This window comes from Lissotriton helveticus, chromosome 9 (assembly GCF_964261635.1).
Source record: "Lissotriton helveticus chromosome 9, aLisHel1.1, whole genome shotgun sequence".
Taxonomy (NCBI): Eukaryota; Metazoa; Chordata; class Amphibia; order Caudata; family Salamandridae; genus Lissotriton; species Lissotriton helveticus.
This window is the reverse complement of record NC_136070.1, coordinates 753782725-753804872: the sequence shown is the minus strand read 5'-3', so window position 1 is coordinate 753804872 and position 22148 is coordinate 753782725. Positions and strand designations below refer to the sequence as shown.

General features: G+C 42.5%; 1 protein-coding gene across 1 annotated transcript in view; it reads left to right on the top strand.

Annotated features, from left to right (window-relative positions):
* FOSB (FosB proto-oncogene, AP-1 transcription factor subunit) overlaps positions 1-14620 on the top strand; it is a 193547-nt gene extending 178927 nt beyond the window's left edge. The window contains exon 4 of the mRNA XM_078662186.1: positions 13729-14620. Within this exon, the coding sequence (XP_078518312.1) occupies positions 13729-14214 (486 nt within the window). The 3' untranslated portion in view covers positions 14215-14620. The remainder of the gene's footprint in view (positions 1-13728) is intronic.
* Positions 14621-22148: the final 7528 nt, after the last annotated feature.

Below are 22148 nucleotides of genomic sequence, written 5' to 3'. Positions count from 1 at the left end.
CATATATTTTATAATATATAACTTGTGTGGTGTTCTTTCATTTGGTATTAAAGGGATTTCATATGGTAAAACAGCTGGCTTCACATGCCCTCTTGAGTAAAGCCTAAGACTGCTTATGTCCATCCTAACACTAGGATAGCTTGTCTATAAGGTTGACTTACAACCAATCACAATAAGGGCCGTTTGGACTGGTGCAAGGTGCTCACTAGAAAAGTAAACATCTTATCCCAGGCCAACTTCTCACACTAGCCACATGTAATAAGAAAGTAATAAAGCTGCTCAACTGTAATAACTTACAGGTAAGGTGTTACATCATATTTCCTGCTGCCAGAGCCAGAAGTCTGATTGAAGTACATGCCACAGAGCAGAATTACAACTGCACCGAACTCTGCAGCAGCCAGATGTGACAGGGGACTCCAAGCCCCAGGAACCCACGCACCAGGAGGTGTGTCACAGAAGGGGACAGATCCAACACTCCATAGCGCTATAAAGTGCATCACTGTCTTCTGGTGCGCGGGATGCACCAGGGCACAGCCCGGGCAAACGCCGGGCCCATCCTGCGCCCGGAAGAGGTAGTGCAGGACAGGCCCCCCCCCCCTTGGCCCGAATTGTAAGTACTGAACCCTCCTATTGATTTTGAATGGGATGTAAAACGGTATATTGATTTCAACAACACGGTTACTTATACTGATCTAATCTTAACGGAAACAAGCAATGGGTAAAAGGAAGGCATCAGATAAGAACTCAGGAGTAGGTAGTGTAACGAAAATCCCAAGACATGCAGCAGAAAATTGTACCCTTGATGAAATCTTGAACTCATTGAGGAGGTTGAGGGCCTGCTTGTCCCTAAGTCAAAGGCCATAGGGACAAACCGGGAAGGGGAAAAACAGGGAAGGGGAAAAGCCTAATGGGGAAAAATTCCAAATCCCAGAAAAACATTGTTTCCTACTTTGAGCATCCACCTGAGGCCACCTCAGCTACAAGCCTCAATAACCAGAGCCCCCTATTGACCACAGCACACTCTCCTGAGCAATCGGCAGACCCTCCAAGTGCCAAGGAGAAGCATAATTACTAATGTGGAGTGTTCCAATCAATACAGTGTTAGAAAATCTAGAGAACATGGAAAACAACTCCTCATATCCCTTCAGGGGGGAAGACACCACAAGGACACATGTAATTGAGAATACTACGGGTTTGGATGAACAATTGAATGAATTAAGGAACAAAATTAAAACCTTATGGGAGAATATGGACTGGATGGCAAAATTACTAAACGATAAGCTGGACACTCTTACTGCTCAGGCTAAAGGTTCATCGAAATCAACAGAAGGTATTGACACAGGGTTATCTGCATGCTATCTGTCAAACATTGGGGTTTACAACCTACATAGAGAACAATGTTAATATGTGAATACGAAGCCCCGGGGAAATAATAGAGAGGAAAGCCCGCTGGCTCATATCCTCCCTAGGCATGGTTGTGTACCTTTGCGAGATCAGATGTATGTAAACCTACAAAGATGGATATGAGCATTAGAACGAATGATATCCCTACTATTATAAATAATAAAGATGGAAAGAGTAAGGCAACTCCTGCTAACATTAATGGCAAACCCTTTTATGATCAATGCCCGTAAACTTCAGAGGCCCTATACTGAAACGCATGAGGAATTGGTAAACAAGGTAATCCATTGGATACATTACAAAAGGGGCTGTAGCTCAAGAATAAGGGAGGATATACTCCATGCCAAAAGGTACACTGCTGGAAATCAACAGAGGTACTACATAGGGGTGGCTTTTATGGATAAGGCCCTAGCAGAAGGTTTAATTGCAATTGAATTACGCTTTAGACCAAAGAATGACATTCAAATAAGATTAAAACTAAGATCTCCAGACCCTACGCCGGACCCACCAGTTAAAAAGAGCCAAAATCCATCTCTATGTACTAGACTGCCCGATTCTAGGTAATTTTGTAGCCCCATAAACACCTCAGCTATTGATTGACTTGGTGACAGCAGTCTTGACCACCCTACGAAACAAAAGGATATCCATCTCCTGTAGTTGCAGGGACACTATCTAATGTATCTCCTATTGTAAGTTGTATTACAAGGCCCAGGGGAGCTGATACTTGTAATAATATAGAAGAACACTTGACAACACATGGAGAACCTATTCATCCCACCCTGATGACCAAAAACGTAATAAATGCTGATTGCTCTAATATACTATCGTGGAATGTTGTGGGAATCAAATCCCAACTCCAAGATCCAGAGTGGGGTATGTTTGTTGACTCGCATCATATTACGTGGGCTATTAATCCAATACCTCAGCCATGTTTCTTGACTTTTAGCGAAAAGTCAATCTGCTATCCGGCAGGACACCCACCAGGAGGGCTCCTGATCTGGTTAAGTTTGGACTTGTTCCCTGTAGTAAGAACTGGCCCTACCAACTCTAGAGTCTTACTCACCACAAAAATAAAATTACAACTTGAACAGGTCCAAGATGTATAGCCCTGGTGAATATATATATTAGATCAGTCCCTCCAAATGCCCAATGCACTGCAGTAAATTAAATAGATGACCTGATGGGACAGTTCAACCCATCAAGCTTTAAAAATTGTAGCAGGAGATATCAACACCCGAATTCCGCCAATTGTCGGACGTAACCCTCTGGAAACTAACCACACGGCATTTATAAAAACACCCTTGACACCCCTGCATGATTATAAGAAAATGACAAAAATATCAAAAGTAGGTGTCCAAATTGTAGAACTAATTGTTGATTATGGCCTGAAAATTGCGCCCTACATTTTAAGGAGGCTTAAGCACCTCAAGAATTGATTACATATTAGTGGCTAATGATCTATGGCCATACCTACATGATATGCAGGTTGTCTCTAGATCGGATAGTGACCATCGGGCGCTAAGCTCAACTTTTTCTGTGGCCCCTTTCAGAGATGGAAAACTAGAATCTGTTCTAACTACATCCTCAATAATCATTACACATAACTTAAACATTAAATGGGCAGCTCTGGTGATGTAAAGAAAATTACACTTCTATACATTCTTTTTGAGCATAAACTTTCCCATGTAGACTTTTCAAATATTCACAATATTAAAATGTTTCTATACATTCCACTAAGACCATGCTTTGTGAGGGAACGGAGGAGAGGTGCTTCCCAAAAAAGAATCTCTTCCCGGTATACTAAAACTTGCCGTTCAGGAAAAAAAACTATTTACTGAGATCTATTAAAAAGGGCTTAAGACACAAAATTACCTAAGGCTAGGAGTCGTTCTAAAACTATTACTCAGAGCTAGAAGGGAATGATAAGAGTATCAATGGTTGTTAATTGTCGGAGCCTTAGAAAATAGAGACCACAAAAGTTTTGGAAATGACTATCTGTTAATCCATCCAATGCCAATCATTTAGACCCAGTAATAAAACCTGACACATGGGTCACCCATTTTAGTGGTTTGTATAATGGCAAAAGCAGCAAAAAAACAATTTACAAAGTCCTTCCCTAGGTGGAAATTGTGGTCAATTGTGAATCACAACCTACAAAGAGAACTTGGAATCTGTCACTCCTATAGCCCATCTCCGTTTTTCCTAAGCCAAAACATATTGAGCAGTAAAACAAATGAAAAAAGAAAAGACGCCAGAAAGGGACGGCATACCAGGAAATATCTTCCTGTCTCAACCAAACATCTGGCCTCTGTACCTGAACGCAGTATTTAACAGCATTTTAAAAGAGAACATGGAATGGAGCTGTTATCATACCTATCTGTAAAAAAGGAGAAAGAACCAACCCCTCTAACTATATACCTATAAGCTTGCTAGATAATACACAAAAGATATTTTGCAGGCATGTGCTGTTTAAGCTTGCCAAATAGATAGAACAGAACAACATTGTAGAAGAGGCACAAACAGGGTTTAGAACAAAGATCAGTACACTCGACCAGGTCCTCCGCTTCAAGTTGATAACCTGGAATTATGTCACCTTGAAGCGTGATCATCTATATGTCGCTTTCATCGATTTGAGAGCGGCATTTGATCTGGTTATTGTGGAAATACTATGGGAAGTATTGGATGGGTATGGTATCCCTTTAGACTTACTAGGAATACTGAAGGTTCTCCATGCAAATACATACACAAAGGTGAGATGGACTAGTGCAGGGAACCTGATGGACAAGATTGAGATCAAGCAAGGGGTCAGACAAGGGTGTGTCCTTGCCCCAACACTCTTTAGCCTATACATTAACGGAGTAGTGTGGAAATTGATGGAATGCAAACACAATGCCCCTTAATTAGCAAGAGTGTCTACTCCGGTTCTGATGTTTGCGGATGACACTCTACTAATTTCGAGAACACCCTTGGGGCTGTAATCCAAACTGAATGCCTTTGTTACTTTTTGTGATGGAAGAGGACTAGAATTTAATCTAACTAAATGTAAAATTACGACCATAAACCCTCACAGAACATGTAGAGGCAACGTGACAATAGAGGGTTCTCCATGGAAAAAGTTTCTCATTTCGATTACCTGGGCGTTAGGCTAAGCGATCATCAAACATAGGGTCCCCAGTTGGAAAAAAAAAGCAAAACCAACCTATATCAGAAAGCCTCTGCAATAGGGAGGAAATATAGGGCTGCCTCGGGAGGCGCTGTATCCTCAGTTATTACTGTATACAGAGCTTAAGCTGTAACATGGGCGATATATTGAGCTGAGATATGGGGTTATGTTACAACAGAGACCCTGACTAAAATTGAAAATAAGTTTATAATGGCCCTTTTTTAAACTCCCTCTAAGTTCACGTACTACACCATTGAGATTAGATTTAGCTCTCAACCCAATACATTTAACTGTCTTAATAAAACCATTGTTATATTGGATCAGACTCTGGTCCACTCAAGAACTAGCAATATACATGGATTGTGTAAAAGACCTGCTGGCTCTTAATAGGGACCAGAGTATTCACTGGTTGAAGGCTAAAAAACACATCTCATAAAATAGGAATGGGTGAACTATAAATGTCCCCAGAGCTGATTACTAAATGAGATGCACAGAAAGTAAAACACTCGTATTTGGAGGCAATTTTGACGCAAACATGGAAAGCTTATCAGGATAGTAGCTTAACCAGTCATTTTCTGAACCATAAGTGTGTACTGAGCTTCGAGTCCTATATGGACAGAATGCATCCATTTCAGCCTAAATGTTTATATGTGAAATTTAGATGTGGGTTACTTCCTTTGAGAGCTCACACCTCGAAATGGAACAATGCACCTTCCAATATGTCCAAGATGCCCTAATAGTGAGGAATCTGAAGAGCACTTTGTTTTTCGGTCCCCTATATAGGAACGCGCACAAGAAATGGTTGTTATGGCATGTAAACTTATGGGAGTGAGACATTATTGGGAGCTGCAAGGCTCTTTAAAGGTGATACTAGAGAACAATTAGCTTTTGCGTTATCTCGTTACTTGTACTATGCCTGGAACCAAAGGAAGAAGCCCCAAGATAACTACCAATCTTTGTAGCTAAACATTACAAAAAGCTCCAGTAGGTCTATTCAGTGTCCTTTTTCATCTTTTATCTTTTTCACCAAATATCGGGACTCTTTTAATATTCATGTAGTCATGTTTTTATTGTTTGAATTAAATGACTATGAACCATCTTTATATATATATATATCGCAGCTCCTACAAACACCAGCCCACTGCACCCTTGAACGGGTGCACGTCCGACGGGGGTGTTCCCGTCTACATATGAGGCTCCCAAATCCACCAGGCACTCGTACCTGAAACAGATGCCAGCACTCACGGGGAGAGTTCCGAGAAAGTTTATTAAAAAACTCAGAACTCGAGCACACCAAGACGTGTTTCGTAATATTTCCAATGCACAAAACCATCCTTGATTATACATGATAACATTATTATCCCCTAAATACTGTTGTCTAATAATGTAGGGTAACTTATTACGCCCTGGATGGGCCTTGAATCAATACATATTACCGGAACACAGAATGCAACATATAAATGTTCAATTAAAATCAGGTTCGTACTAAATTTCATCAATGAAGAATTCAAGACACAAAAAGAGGATTTCATCAAAGAAATTAAAAATTTCAATACAGTATATAAATTCCTACCCCAGATGTACAGCAAGTTCCTCACTACTATTCAGACCCTTCTGGGGTAATTTGAAGGAAATTATATACTGTATTGAAATTTTTGATTGCTTTGATGAAATCCTCTTTTTGTGTCTTGAATTCTTCATTGATGAAATTTAGTACGAACCTGATTAAATTGAACATTGCTGTGATTGCTCCCACGCCGCCCGGTCGTGGGAGAGCAACATCTACCGCAGCAAGTAGGAGCTTTGCTGCGGCAGCGTTTTCAAAGAGGTTGGAAACGCGAGCACAGGACTCCCGTGATAAATTCAGTGCACCAAACCACCCGCAGCCTACTAGAGGCAGATTAAGGATGCATAAATTTCCAAAAGACACTCGACTTTACCAAAAGTGGAACTTTTATATTGCACCAAAACGGACTACAAGTCCCAAGAATCTTGGATTGATGAAGCATAATACACGCCCACCAAGGGACCTGTACTAATGAGCATATCCGGTCAATATGGTGCAAACACGAGTGCTTTCTGGATGCAAAGCCCCTGACGACGGGTGAAATTCCCAGAAACGCGTTGGACTAAAAAATTGCCAGGTGGGGAGACGCACTACACGTGAAGCCCAGAGGGGAGGAGGACTGTCGTGTGCCTCCCGAAATAGCTTCAGGCACTTTGGAAAACACGATTTTTTGACGGCCGCCCGGTCGTGGGAGAGCACCATCGACCGCAGCAATGAGGAGCCTTGCTGCGGCTGAGGCAGCGTTTTCAAAGAGGTTGGAAACGTGAGCACAGGACTCCTGTGATGAATTCAGTGCACCAAACCACCCGCAGCCTACTAGAGGCAGATTAAGGATGCATAAATTTCCAAAAGACACTCGACTTTACCAAAAGTGAAACTTTTATATTGCACCAAAACGGACTACAAGTCCCAAGAATCTTGGTATGATGAAGCATAATACACGCCCACCAAGGGACCTGTACTAATGAGCATATCCGGTCAATATGGTGCAAACACGAGTGCTTTCTGGATGCAAAGCCCCTGACGACGGGTGAAATTCCCAGAAACGCGTTGGGCTAAAAAATTGCCAGGTGGGGAGACGCACTGCACGTGAAGCCCAGAGGGGAGGAGGACTGTCGTGTGCCTCCCGAAATAGCCTCAGGCACTTTGGAAAACAAGTTTTTTTGACGGCCGCCCGGTCGTGGGAGAGCACGATCGACCGCAGCAATGAGGAGCCTTGCTGCGGCTGAGGCAGCGTTTTCAAAGAGGTTGGAAACGTGAGCACAGGACTCCTGTGATGAATTCAGTGCACCAAACCACCCGCAGCCTACTAGAGGCAGATTAAGGATGCATAAATTTCCAAAAGACACTCGACTTTACCAAAAGTGGAACTTTTATATTACACCAAAACGGACTACAAGTCCCAAGAATCTTGGTATGATGAAGCATAATACACGCCCACCAAGGGACCTGTACTAATGAGCATATCCGGTCAATATGGTGCAAACACGAGTGCTTTCTGGATGCAAAGCCCCTGACGACGGGTGAAATTCCCAGAAACGCGTTGGGCTAAAAAATTGCCAGGTGGGGAGACACACTGCACGTGAAGCCCAGAGGGGAGGAGGACTGTCGTGTGCCTCCCGAAATAGCTTCAGGCACTTTGGAAAACAATATATATATATATAAGCACCATGCCATGATTAAGGGAGAACATTTGCTCAAAGGAACACACAGTTCTGTTGCTGCTGCCCTGCCAATTAAAAGGATGAAACTTACGATGCGTGGGTGTCTTCAATTGAAACACTTTATTTTCGGCAAATTCATTTCGGCCTGACGGCCTGACGGCCTTCCTCAGTGCCAAGCAATGTTTCAGGAGGTTTACACAGTCACAGTCATTTAAAAGTCCTACTGCGTTGTAATAGGACAGCGGCAGCTCCGCCCCCACCAGGTGTGTCTGTTCACTACTCCGAGTTTTCAAATTGGAAGTGAACTACTGGTCCCAGAATGCTGTAGGTTTTCAGGTGACTGATGCTGGGGGCTGTAATATATATATATATAAACAATATCCTGTCTATTCAGCCCTTGTGTGTGTGTGTGTGTGTATAATATATATATATATATATATATATATATATATATATATATATATATATATATATATATTTTTAGCAATGGTCTGGAAGCATTGGAAGGGCACTCAACCAAGCTCCGCTGATTCTCAGCTTTGCCTCAGCTCGCAACACAGTCCCCATTAATTTTCTTCTGTGCCGACGCGTTTCAAGGCTCTTCCGCGTCTTCTTCATGGGCTTGCTGAAACAGACATTAACGGCTCACCTTTTCTTGTTTACTGAGTTTATTCATGAGATCGCCCCCAGTGGGCGTCAACCAATTTCAATGTCTCTTGTTGCATGACGGGATTCGTAGTCCCTAAGGTGAGTAAATTAAAATCACTTTAGTAAGTTCAATGTGTTTTTCATATTTATGCATATTAACATCCTGTAGTAGGTTGGAAACAGTGAATGCGGGCTCATTTTGAGTTTGGAACATCGTGCTGGCAACGTCTGAAATCATTTCAAACCACCGCCTTTCATTCTTGAAATGGTGCTCCTTCCCACGGCAGGGCAGCCGTGTTAAGTATTTTTCTAGCAATGGCCCGAAAGCATTGGAAGGGCACTCGACCACGCTCTGCTGATTCTCAGCTTTGCCTCAGCTCGCACTACAGTCTCCATTAATTTTCTTCTGTGCCGACGCATTTCAGGACTACGAATCCCGTCATGCAACAAGAGACATTGAAATTGGTTGACGCCCACTGGGTGCGATCGCATGAATAAACTCAGTAAACAAGCAAAGGGGCCATGAATCAATTATGCATGCAAATAAAAGAGCGTGATTCAATGTAGGAGTTGAAATGAGCCTCTGAAGAAGTGGCGTCCCACCCACGAAACGCGTCAGGCAGTGATTAAAGTACCGGATGGTAAAGGAAAACTGAACCGATATGCCAGATGGCAGGCAAACTTTTGAGTGCACCCTGAAAGCTTTGGGCATTTGTTTGAACAACATTTCTACACGGGGGCCTCACCGTGCAGGATAGCACCATCTCGAACCTTTGAGAGGCTGTGGAAAGGAACTGTCTCCTATTCTGCTAAGCAGCACAGTGCGTCACATGAAGAGCGTTTTGCCGTTGCCAGTCCGAATCCTACAAAGGAGAAGCAATTGATTTCTACTACGATTCCACGTATTGATACCTACTAAAGGGAAATAATTTGCTCTTAGGGACTACGCATCCCAGCATGCTTTCTGTTTGAACTTGCACTAAGCCAGGCCCACTGGGGGCTGTGAATCAATTATGCATGCAAATAAACGAGCGTGATTCAATGTGGGAGTTGAAATGAGCCTCTGAAGAAGTGGCGTCCCAGCCACGAAACACGTCAGGCAGTGATTAAAGTACCGGATGGTAAAGGAAAACTGAACCGATATGCCCGATGGCAGGCAAACTGTTGAGTGCACCCTGAAAGCTTTGGGCATTTGTTTGAACAACATTTCTACACGGGGGCCTCAACGTGCAGGATAGCACCATCTCGAAACTTTGAGAGGCTGTGGAAAGGAACTGTCTCCTATTCTGCTAAGCAGCACAGTGCGTCACATGAAGAGTGTTTTGCCGTTGCCAGTCCGGATCCTACAAAGGAGAAGCAATTGATTTCTACTACGATTCCACGCATTGATACCTACTAAAGGGAAATAATTTGCTCTTAGGGACTACACATCTCAGCATGCTTTCTGTTTGAACTTGCACTAAGCCAGGCCCACTGGGGACCGTGAATCAATTATGCATGCAAATAAAAGCGCGTGATTCAATGTGGGAGTTGAAATGAGCCTCTGAAGAAGTGGCGTACCAGCCACGAAACGCGTCAGGCAGTGATTAAAGTACCGGATGGTAAAGAAAAACTGAACCGATATGCCCGATAGCAGGCAAAGTGTTGAGTGCACCCTGAAAGCTTTGGGCATTTGTTTGAACAATATATATATATATATATATATATATATATATATATATATATATATATATATCACGAAAATTCTTCCAGCAAAACAAGAAGACAGAGGCCGGAGGGGATTTCTGAGAGAACAGCTACTTTATTAAGGAGGATGCCAGCAGCGGCGAATGCATTTCGGTCAAAGGACCTTCCTCAGCGCCCAAAACTGTGTCCTTCCCCAGTAAATCACCTCCTGCGTGGAATACTTGACTGCACTCATGCTCCTCCCCCTTAAGCTGTGGGCTCACCTGTGCAGCTCCAATTACAGTCCTAGGAACTGCATTACCCAGAATGCATAGTCTTAGCAGTAACCTGGTCGGTGGCGTGGGGGTGAAACTTCAAGACAATAGGTCCGTGCCTGTCACAGGTAGGTTGGTAGGGACTGTTCACACCGCTCCCCAAACTGTAGTCATTCCTCTTTGTCCCCTCACTCCTGCCATAGCCATTTCCCTGATGTAGATTCTTCGAGTCAGCTGCCAAATGCGAGGCGAATTAGCTTAGGGAGATAAAATACCCCCTTCCCTCGAATTCCAACATCACGTTCCTGGCGGGCTCCGGCTTCTGTTGATCCCTCAACCTTGCTACGCGCTGGAACAGCGGAATACCAGTTACGAAGCCGAGTCTCTTTATCTGGCAGGGGCCATCTGTGTTGCGCCTCTGGCTGGCGCAGAAAATGTCACGAAAATTCTTCCAGCAAAACAAGAAGACAGAGGCCGGAGGGGATTTCTGAGAGAACAGCTACTTTATTAAGGAGGATGCCAGCAGCGGCGAATGCATTTCGGTCAAAGGACCTTCCTCAGCGCCCAAAACTGTGTCCTTCCCCAGTAAATCACCTCCTGCGTGGAATACTTGACTGCACTCATGCTCCTCCCCCTTAAGCTGTGGGCTCACCTGTGCAGCTCCAATTACAGTCCTAGGAACTGCATTACCCAGAATGCATAGTCTTAGCAGTAACCTGGTCGGTGGCGTGGGGGTGAAACTTCAAGACAATAGGTCCGTGCCTGTCACAGGTAGGTTGGTAGGGACTGTTCACACCGCTCCCCAAACTATATATATATATATATATATATATATATATATATATATATATATATATATGAACAAAGCTTCGCCAGACGCTAACAGCGCCTCCAGTTACCGTTTTCAACCGGAAAGAATGACGAAGAGTAGAACCCAATTTGGTGCCAGAACAAAGGTGCCTTTATTAGTGCATAATTCTGCTCAGCATGCCGCCACGACGCGTTTCGACTGTCTCCACAGTCTTGATCACATGATGTGATTGCTATGCCACAAGTGAGGTATAAGTTGTAAACACAAAGGGCGGACCATACATTCCCGCCCTCCACATGTCATAGGTTCATTTCAAGGAAACAAAGAAAAGACTGAAGACAAAATGATAGCCCTCTGTCTAAAAGATGAATAGAACTCGTAGTGAGTAAAGATCACACATAATTCATCATACAAATATATATGTGGAACAAATCGCAATGGTCATGTATCTGTACATATAAATAAATATAAATATGTAACATTATAAAACCATATATTGATAAAATCACATAAAAGATCTTGTGTTTCCTTGTTAAAAAAAACTTAATTGATAAATCCCAAGTGGGGATTGGAATAAAGTGCTACTGCAAGGATTTCAAATCTATGTGTAAACTTATTTTCAATATACATCACTAAGAGTGACAAGGAGCAGTTATTGCTATATAGTGCAAAATGTGTAAAAAGTGCCAAGTGCAAAAATTGAATGAATTAATTAAAATTGCTAAATTCATATTAACATAGTATATGTACTTTCTTCGATTGTTATTTGCACTAGACATCGATCCAGTTAATTTAAAAATAATGTTGCATATCGTAGTGACAGGAACTGTAACCAAAATAACTAATCTCCAATTTTAATTTATTGTTTTTTATATGTGCAAAAAGGAAGTGTAAGTGTATATGATATTTGTTGATATTGGATTTTATGTCTATAAACCTTTTATGGCTTGGTAGCCGAAATAAAAGATATTTACTACTACTACAACTGATGTTTAAACAATGAACAGATTAGCAGAAGGGTTTCATTTATTTCAGAATTATTATTTTTCGCACCCTTATAGTTAATTAAATGAAAGTAGGAATTGTTCTGTGTGTTACCACATATGCACTAGAGCATTTTTCGAAAGAGAATTGCATTGAACTGCCTATTTAATATATGTTTCTGCAACAAATTACTAAATGTATATTGTGGGTTTAAATTTGCACGAAATATTCTGCATGTATTATGCAAATTTGCAACCATGCCAACTCATATGACCTTTAAGTAATACAATTCCATTTGCCATGCATTAAAGGATGTTGCAAGTCACCTTGGAGTTCCAGGACTGTATAAAGGAACTTATTTTTGTGGAAATAGCATAGAAATGAAGCCTCTGCAGAACTTCACCTTTGCCCACTGGTTAATCTGTAAAATCTTCATGAAAATTAAAACAGAACCAGACCTTCCAAAATTGCAAGAGTGGCCATTGGAAGGTGAACAATTCAGGAAAAGCTTCAGACATCTCTGAACTTAGCAACTGTGCATTGTTTAATTAGCAGTCTATTTGAGAAATCGTATTAAATCCAGAAGAGTATAAATGCAATCACAAACCTTTGGTAGATGGCCATTGCAGGAGTAACTTAAAAATTTTTCGAATAACCACCGCACATAGTTTAACCAAAAGTATATTCAAGGTAGCTGAATGTTCTGTTCGGAATCAGGGCATATTGTTAGGTCTCCCTTGCTGGCAATAACTTCAAAGATCTCTGATTTCTATTGCCAGATTGTAGTCTGTTTTTAAGAAAGCAAATCACCTTTTCTCTGAACCTTGTAGTCTTAACTAGGCAAGTAAATATGTTTCTCTCTTTTTTTACGACAAACAGGATAATCCACTATTTCACTTCGTTTCAATAAATCTTTCAAAGTTTGAAAACACACTGTTTCCTTGCCAATTGAACCAAAATAAACATGTGGTATGAATAAAATGTATAAGGAGTATATCTTCCTATATTGCCATATCTGTCTGTGTCTCTGGTTGGCATGTTGTCTTGGCAATCATTAATAAAATATTATCCAAACAGGCAGGCTTCTTACACTGTTGTCACAATGTCCCTGTGGTTATAATAATTTGATATAGTTAAGGTTATTGTTCAGTACTTGTTAGTAAGTATTTTGAAATAATTAAAATGGTGATAACTGTGAGACACCACTTCATTTACCCTGGATCAACAGCAAACTCCCCCAGATGGCATCTCAGAAATATAGTTGGTCCAGAATTAATTAAACTTTCCCAGGCTGGCTTCCTATTCCTCCATCCATGGCTGTAGCTAAATACATAAAGTATTAAATATAATTAGCATAGAGAAGAAAACTGTGGATGGTTGAGTACAGGTTTTCTGCGACGCAGGCCCATGATGTATGGTTAGGTGAGACAAATGTTCATGGAATCCCACATTGCCCTGCTCTTTATTGAAGAAATCCACAGAATAGTGTAATTGTGTTCAGACTTTGACTCTTTCCTCCCATAAGCAGTCTGTTTCTTCCCACATGGCAGGAGACTGACCTCTTGGAGGAAGAGAAGGCGGAGCTAGAAGCAGAAATCGCTGAGCTACAGAAGGAGAAGGACCGCTTGGAATTTGTCTTGGTGGCCCACAAGCCCAGCTGTAAAATTCCATATGAAGAGGAGCCAATCGACCCGAATCAGGCCAGCACGTCGACAGAGGTGAGCTGCTTGGGCATGGTGGCTCATGGGAAGGAAGACCCATTTGGGTTATCTGGCTACCCATCCATACCCCTCCATTTCCAGCAGAACCTTGGCACCTCAGTACAGGGCCACGGAGCAACGGAGGTAGCGTTTTCTAGTTCTTTCTATGCACACAGTGAACAGCCGAGTGACCAATACCCTGTTAACCCTTCTTATACATCTTCGTTTGTGTTCACCTACCCAGAGGGATCCACATGTGGCGTTACACACCAGCGCAACAGCAGCAGCGAGCAATCTTCTGACTCCCTGAACTCCCCCTCTCTTCTTGCTTTGTGAAAATAACATACAAACACACTTCTAGGAGCCAAAAAATGCACACTCCCAAGAGAAGGGACAAGAGGGCTGCAGATGGGTGGGCGAATTGCGTGTTCAAAAGCAACTCATTAACAAATTCGTATTTTCACATTCTACTGCAAGACTATGTTCCTTATTTTTGTTTTTGTTTCTCAAACTTTAAAAGTGAAAAAAACAAAAAAGGTGGACTTTTTTGTTGTGAGACAGTGCTGAAAAGTCGCCGATTTCAAGGTGCCAAACGGAAGCCAAATGAGTGGTGAAGCAACGCAGACTCCCTCTAGCCAGTGAAAGGCACGGCAGATGTACTTCTGGTATGACCACTTCTCACTGCTCCAACAAACATGGATAGAGGAGGCGTTGTCAACCTCTGCATATATTCCATCATCATGTTCTCACGACCCCATCCTCACCACTGCCGCCAGCTCCATTTGACTGTGCATCACAAGAATTAAAATACATCTCATTATGCCTAGGAAGCACTTGCAAATTCCGTTTATGTATTTGAAATGTGTTCTATTATGAACTTGTCCATGAGCGTCTTTACAGAAAAAACGTAATTTGATCTGATACTTCTGGAACCCTGGCCACCTTTTCTGTTTCCAGCGCTGAAATACTTATTTAATAATTCATTTAGATTCAAAAAGCTACGATTAGATTCATTATGATTTGAAACGAGCCTCCATCGCGTGAAAGAGCATCTGCACAAAGTGTTAGATTATTCCCATTGTTCAGACACTTTTGGTGCCATATATTCTTTGTTGGGATAAAGAGTGAAAGTGAGCTTGACATCTTCTTCCCTTTGGCATTCCAGAAATAATTGTCGTAACCCTTTCCTTTGGCTTAACGAAACTTGATGAGGCCCCACTGCAAAGTGCATGGATGGGAGCCCCCACGCCCTGGACCCAGTGAGGAGCTCTTAGACCCGCCCGTGCACAGTGCCAGAGGGGGGCCCGTGGAGCTGGGGGCCTCTCCGCACTGCGGGGACTACTGTTACTCCACTGCCTTTACTTTTCTTTATCCAAGGCAGGCAGCCTGACCGCACTGAACCATGGGCACTGTCAGTCGCACGGCTTCCTTCTGAACATCAATTATGTGCTTTGTCTCAACTGCACCAGCCCTACAAGCAGGATGTAAACCCATTCTTGGTTTTGTTTTTTTAACATCAACAGAGCCACTAGATTTCCCAGTAGGATAGATCCGAGTGGGATCAAGTTTAAACACCACACATAGATTACTAACCCAGTTATGATTGGGCAATGTTATAGCTGATAACCAATCTCTTCTTTCATTTACCCATTAAAGGGGGGAAAGGCTGTATCCCCTCTTTCAGAAATGGCTGTGAAGTTGTTCTTGAGAGTTGAAGGTGGCAGGATGGAAGGGCAGGTTTACTGTGTCTACATTAGTATCGACACCCTGTGATTGATAAAACTGGAATTAGGAGTAGGACACAAATTATATTGTTATTATTTTCTTGACTCAAATTCTTCCTAATAGATCCATACATTTGAGGAGTGTGTTGATCTATATAGTCCTTAAAATGTTGTGTGATTCTGAATCTTTCGGTGTCCCAAGCCTAACCCTTCCTCCACCCAGGATTTTGAGGTCTCCCTCACATACTCCTCAGCAGCTGAAATGGAACCTGGTCTTTATCACTTCTTGCTTCCAAAACTTTGGAAATGTACTCTTGTCCACTTATTACAGACATGTTTTTGTTTTTCTACTTGTGCATACTCTGCCTTCTCCGTGCCCTATGCCTCCGCTTTTTTGTGTTATGTTATGTTATTTTAATTCATACAGTGCGCAGCTACTCGGAAGTGTCCCGGCGCTTACAGAAAAAAGGCAGAAATGCACGATTCACAATTAAGACAGAAGGGTTTTTAGAGCTTTCCTAAACAGAAGAGGATCCTGAGTGGCTCTCAAGGCCAAGGGCAGAGCATTCCAGGCCAGACAGTTATATCTGTGCATCTGACCTTCTCTCCAAAAACTCATAGCTCACCGGCCCTAGTCCTGACTTTCAGACTGAAGAGTCATCTTTTTTCCGTACCCTCCAAGACAGTTCTGGGAGATCAAACTGAGGGCAGCACTATTATAGGAGTCACGTAGTATAAACCTAGAAGGAAAATGTGAGGAATTAATATTGTGATTGCCCTATAACCCCTCTTCTCTTGTAAACCCCCAAGATGATCCCTTGCATTCTGTCAGTTACCACATTCTGTAGTTCAACATCAGGCCAAAGGAGAGGCAGCACAGTGCCTAATTTGAGCTGTTGGTTGCAGGTGGGGCGCACCAACACTCTTTTTTCCAGACCTTACACTTACTTTTCCTTATCAAACTTTGACTCAGAGCAAGAGAGAGAGAAACACACAAAGGGGAAAGAAGGAGGAAGGGAAAGATGGAAAAAGAGTGAAAAAGGGAGAAAGCAGGGATAAAAAAAACCTGCAAAATGAGAAAAAGAAGCAGGAAGCATATGGTGGATGAAAAGAGGCATGAGATGGAATCAAGGCTTCACAGCCTGGGTATTTCACATTCCTGGCTTTCGTCAGCACTAGGTACGGACTTCTGAGAAAAGCTTTGGGAACCAGCGCTTATTATTTTACCAATTAACCACCGAGGAAGCAACACCCTGCAGAACGCTCATTATCTCCATAAAGTCTGCAGTCTGCTGTCGCAGATCCAAAATAACATGGATGGAATAACATGGATAACATGACTTACTTTGCCAAGGGAATTCTTTTAACTCCAACTCTCTTTAGAGAGCAGCACAAAAACAGCAATACATGCCACGTTGCGCTCATTTCATCTATTCCCATCCCATATGGTAAACAGTGGAAAACTCTGCGGCTCTGCAGGATCTGAATAGCCTGCTGCTGACCCCTTATTTTCCATTAAGCAATAAAAACCAGGCATCTGAAAATTTGTGCTCTCAGTTACCCACAAAAGTAGGAGTCGGCATTAATCCTAATACATGAAAAACATTCCTGCTGAGTCTTACCTAAAGGTGTTGTTGATTGGGCGCCCCCTCAATTGCAGCCATCACCCCTGTATTTTTCAGGTGTTCAGTATATTCTATGTCAGCCTTGCCCTTTTGCTCTTTGAAGACCTTTTGGTGGAATTAAACAGAGAATCTCTAGGAAGATGTTGGAAAGGGTTAACAGTTATAATATTTATTTACAAGACTGAATCACCATCTTCCTTCTTAACTCTTCACAGTCGATACGGTTGAGTATAGAAAGAGATGTCTGCTCCGTTAGACTTATTTGTGCCCCATTCTCTGGAGTTACGTAGGCGAGATAGACAAATCCTCCCAATAATCATCGCAGCCACACTTTTAGGGCCAGATGTAGGTAATTCGTATTTACCGATTCATAAATACCGAATTTTACCGATTCAGTATTTATGAATCGGTAAATATGAAGGTGGGAGATGTAGGTATTTCTAGAAATAGAAATACTGAATCGTTAATATTCGGTATTTACCGTTTCGGTAAATACCGAATCGATATTTCCTATGGATTCCTATGGGCTGTGAAGCCCATAGGAATCAATGGGAAATACCGATTCGGAAATTACCGAATCGGTAAATACCGATTCCTGCCAGGGTGCAGGGGGTGTCACTTTGACACCCTCTAGCACCCCAAATACAGGCATGTGTGCCATGTGGCACACAGACATGCCCTAAGGGCATGTCTGTCTGTCACATGGCATAGGTGTGCATGCACACATGTGCATGCACACCTGGATTCGGTATTATACCACCCAATTGGATTGGGTGGTAAAATACTGAATCTGAAAGGCCTTTGGGACTCAGAAGAGTCCCACCTACATTTGGATTTACCGAATCGGTAAAATTACCGATTCGGTATTTTACAGAATCGGTAAATTTACCGAATCGGTAAATTTACCGATTCTGTAAAATAAAGGCCCCTACATGCCAATTCCTAAATACCGGTCGGTAACGGCCGAAATCGGCCGTTACGGACCGGTATTTGGGCTCCTACATCTGGCCCTTAGTCTCTTAAGTCTTGAGATGCATCTTTACTGAAAGGTCCACCTTTCCCATAGCTGTACTTTTTGGACTGTGGCAACTCCCATAAACAATATTCCAAGCCCTCTGAGATCCAGGGGACAGAGGAACGACATCTAGAAGTTATTTTAAACCCGTGTGCAAACATTAGGCGACATGAGCACTAAAACAGTTCAAGAGACCAAAAGACACATGGTAAATCAGAATAATTTCCCAGGTTTGATTTGAAACCTGGGACAGCCCCAGAAAATCTAAGCGTGCAAGGGCTACTTTCCCCTTTTCATGCTGTTCCTTAAACAATTTGATGTGTACAATAAATTCAGGTGCGTAATGTATTTCATTTTCGAATTTCGCCTTGAAAACCTTCAACATGAATACAAGTTAGAAACACTGCTGCCAAAACTGTTCCTATAATAAACGACGGGATAGACGAATTAGAGATTCATCAGCTGAGCTTGGTCTTTCCCCTGACCACCACAGGCATTGGAATACATCCCTAGGGATGTCCCTAACCCACTAAGCCGGTCATGACGAGAGACACCAGAGGATTCTCACTCCGTTTGGTCCCCCAATCATGCATTTTTGTAAACCATGAGAATTCCAGTACCATTCCCTTATCTCCTCCCTGTCCCAATTCTTCTCCATCTCGATATAATAAAACCTCTCAAACAGATCAGCAGCCCCCCATGCCCCCTGTCTTGAGACCCTTACAGGTGAGTAGCCGCGCTATACAAGTCACTTGATTGATTGATTGTATTATATTTTCACTGAAGAGGCCAGATGTATTCAAGAGGATTGGGCTTTGAGAAGCCACTTATCTCCATGTGCCTCAGGTAAAACAGCATATCTAAAACAAGAGACCCAACTAACACTCTACTTCAAGACGTTGTGTTGCCAGAATTCTTTGGGATCTCTGAGTGGGATCCGCCATTTTAAATGTAGCACTGTTTCTATTTTGGCTTTCCTAAATTTCCACTTTTTATATAGCAGGTCTAACCGCTATATGTATCAACAAACCATTTTGCATTTCCTAAATAGCGAATTTTAAGGAATCGCTATTTAGGAAATGCAAAACGGTATGTATGTACAAAATCGCTTTCCAATAGCGATTCCTTAGCATTCCTAATTTGAGATTAGCAAATTGTTAATCGCAAATTACCCCTTCATTTCCATGGGCCAGGAGGCCCATAGGAATGAAAGTGCAATTTGCAATTAGCAATTTGCTGATCGCAAATTAGGGATTTTTCCAAGGGTGCAGGGGTGTCTAAAGAACACCCTGCTGCACCCCTGAAAAAGACATTTGGGGGCATATGGCGCACATGCATGCCCTAAGGGCATGTATGGGCGTCATATGGCACCTTTGGTTTTTTTCAAAAAAGCTTTTTGATAAGAATTCGCAAATTACCACCAACTAGAAGTTGGTGGTAATTTGCTAATCCTTAATGGCATTTTTTGCATATTATTTGTTTGATACATTGCATTTAAGGAATCGCAAAATTTGCTATTCCTTAAGTGCAATCGCAAAATAAGGATTAGCAAATTTTGCTATTCCTTATTTTGCATCAAACTTGTTTGATACATACCATTTGTCTATTTAGCATTCGCAAAGGCCGAAATTCGCAGAATTTCGGCCTTTGCGAATGCTAAATAGCTTGATACATATAGCGGTTAGTCTGTTAAACATTCTCAAAGCTTACCAGTGACCCTACCTCCTGCAGCTCATTTTATAGGGTCATAACCAGGGCTGGACTGGCCGTAGAAGGAATCAGGCATTTCCCCTGGAGGCTGGAAGTGTGGGGGCCAGTTTATACAGTGGTGGGGGCCAGTTTTACACTGGGTTCCCAGTCTGGCCCTGGTCACCACCCGTTGATGTTTGCCCTAATTACAACCTATTGATGTTTGTCTGAATACATTTTGTCTCTGAGAAAACATCTAACCTATTAGAGACTGCAGTGTATTACGGGTACAATAAAGCTTAACATATAATTATAGTAGTAAACAATATAATATACTTAGGGCATAGTCTATAACACGAAATAAATATATCGGCGATAAAATAAATTAAAACAGTTTAAAATGACTACCATTAGCTGAGTGCTTCCTTTAAAAATCTTCCCACTGCACGTTACATCGAAACATTCAATGTTAAACAGAAGACAGATAGCTTCTCTTCTACATTGTATCTTATGCTTTATAAAAATCGGTATGAAGATTTTTCGCCTGGCAGGTAGGCAAAAAATATAAACAATCAGACAGTAAATGTACATTAAAGTTATCACTGCGTAGTCCACGGATACATTGGCCATCAGCATCCAATGCACCATAACATTTAGTGGGGTTTGGATACAAAAGATTAAAGTCACACTAAATTTCAATAGTAGCATATACATTTGCAGGCTGCCTAGCACTAACTGGTAGTGATACACTGAATCTGCATGCCATTATTGCAATAAATAACTGCCAGGGGCAGCTCCTTTCATTGGAGCGGAGGAGCGTCGCCCGGCTTAGGTTTCTCCCCCTAGGCTCCCGAGATGAAAAAGAAAATGGTAATTTATACCAATTTATTTTTCATCCCTCGTGCTGTGCTGAGCATCAGGAGGGGGGCGGAACTGCTGCTGAGTGACAACAGGCGGGAGGGTGGGCTGGCTATGCACTTTTCAAAGTGCATGTCCTTTGGCCAGACATCTTGTGATGGCAAGCCAGACATGCACAATTTGAAACTTCTAGCCCAGCTGTCTTAAGACAGCTGGGTTAGAGTAAGTGCAAGCCTCCAGGGCACTGTGGAGCGCTGAGTGAGGCCCTCCCACTAATCCTGGCACTGCTTTCAGGGCGTGAGAGAAGCGCCAGGATTGGTTAGCAGAATTTCAGCATACAGTTCCAGTGGGTGTCCGCGTAAGAAGAGCTCCTGAGCCATGACATCATAAGATAAGTTTTTAAAATTTAATTTTGTGAGCACATCCACCCTCCCCCCCCAGTTGATGCCAGCCGCCACTGATAACTGGTAGATTTCCTTGTAACCAAATAGTGTAGATCAATAAGCCTTGATTCTCTCGCACATATTTAATTTAAATCTTATCTCGAGAGCAGCTGAGGCTCCACCACAGTATAATTTACCATATTCAGACTTATTGCCATTCTGGATATTTTGGCTCTGACACTTCTGACCCATTTCATTTCAGTATTGGAAATTTCCAATGCGCAAAAGGTTGAGATTTTTAAATCATCTGCACAACAAAGTTTAACCCAAAACCACAAACTTGATTTTTTTGTGCAATTACGTGCCATTTGAAACAATGGGGAAAAGCCAAAATATGAATATAAAATCAGGTAAGGTTTTCACGGAGTTCACCTTCTTGTTGTAGGTCAATGTCTGGACCAGGTCCAGAGTTCCTGCAGGAGAAGTTTAGGAGCATCCCGGATCGGCCGGGAGCTCAATGCTGAGGTTCTTGGAAGCTGGTGCGCAAAGATGAACGGGGCCACTTGAAAGTACATTGCACAGGAGAACTTACAGCTAAGTCTGATAGGGCTCTATCGAGGGAGTAGGTTGCAAAGACTTAGGAACCACAGGAACACACCTAGTTGGTCGGGCCAGTGGTGCAAAGTGCAGAGCGAACAGGTCAGCTGGGCATCGTGCTTCTTGAAGTCCTTTCGGTGAGGAGCAGGCAACTAGGATAGGCACTCTCGAGACAGCTGGGCCACTCAGGAAGTGGGTGGTGTCTTAGTTGTCCCTCGATGGGTGCTTGCTTCTGGTATTTTAGGAGTCCGGTGTAGACCTTCTTGTTGTATGCTGTTGCGGGTCTGGTCTCTGGGTATTGGTACGCCACTGCTCCGGTTGGTCCTGGTGTCTCCAAACTTGGTCTGGAGACAGAACTGACCCTTCCAAGTTGTTGTAC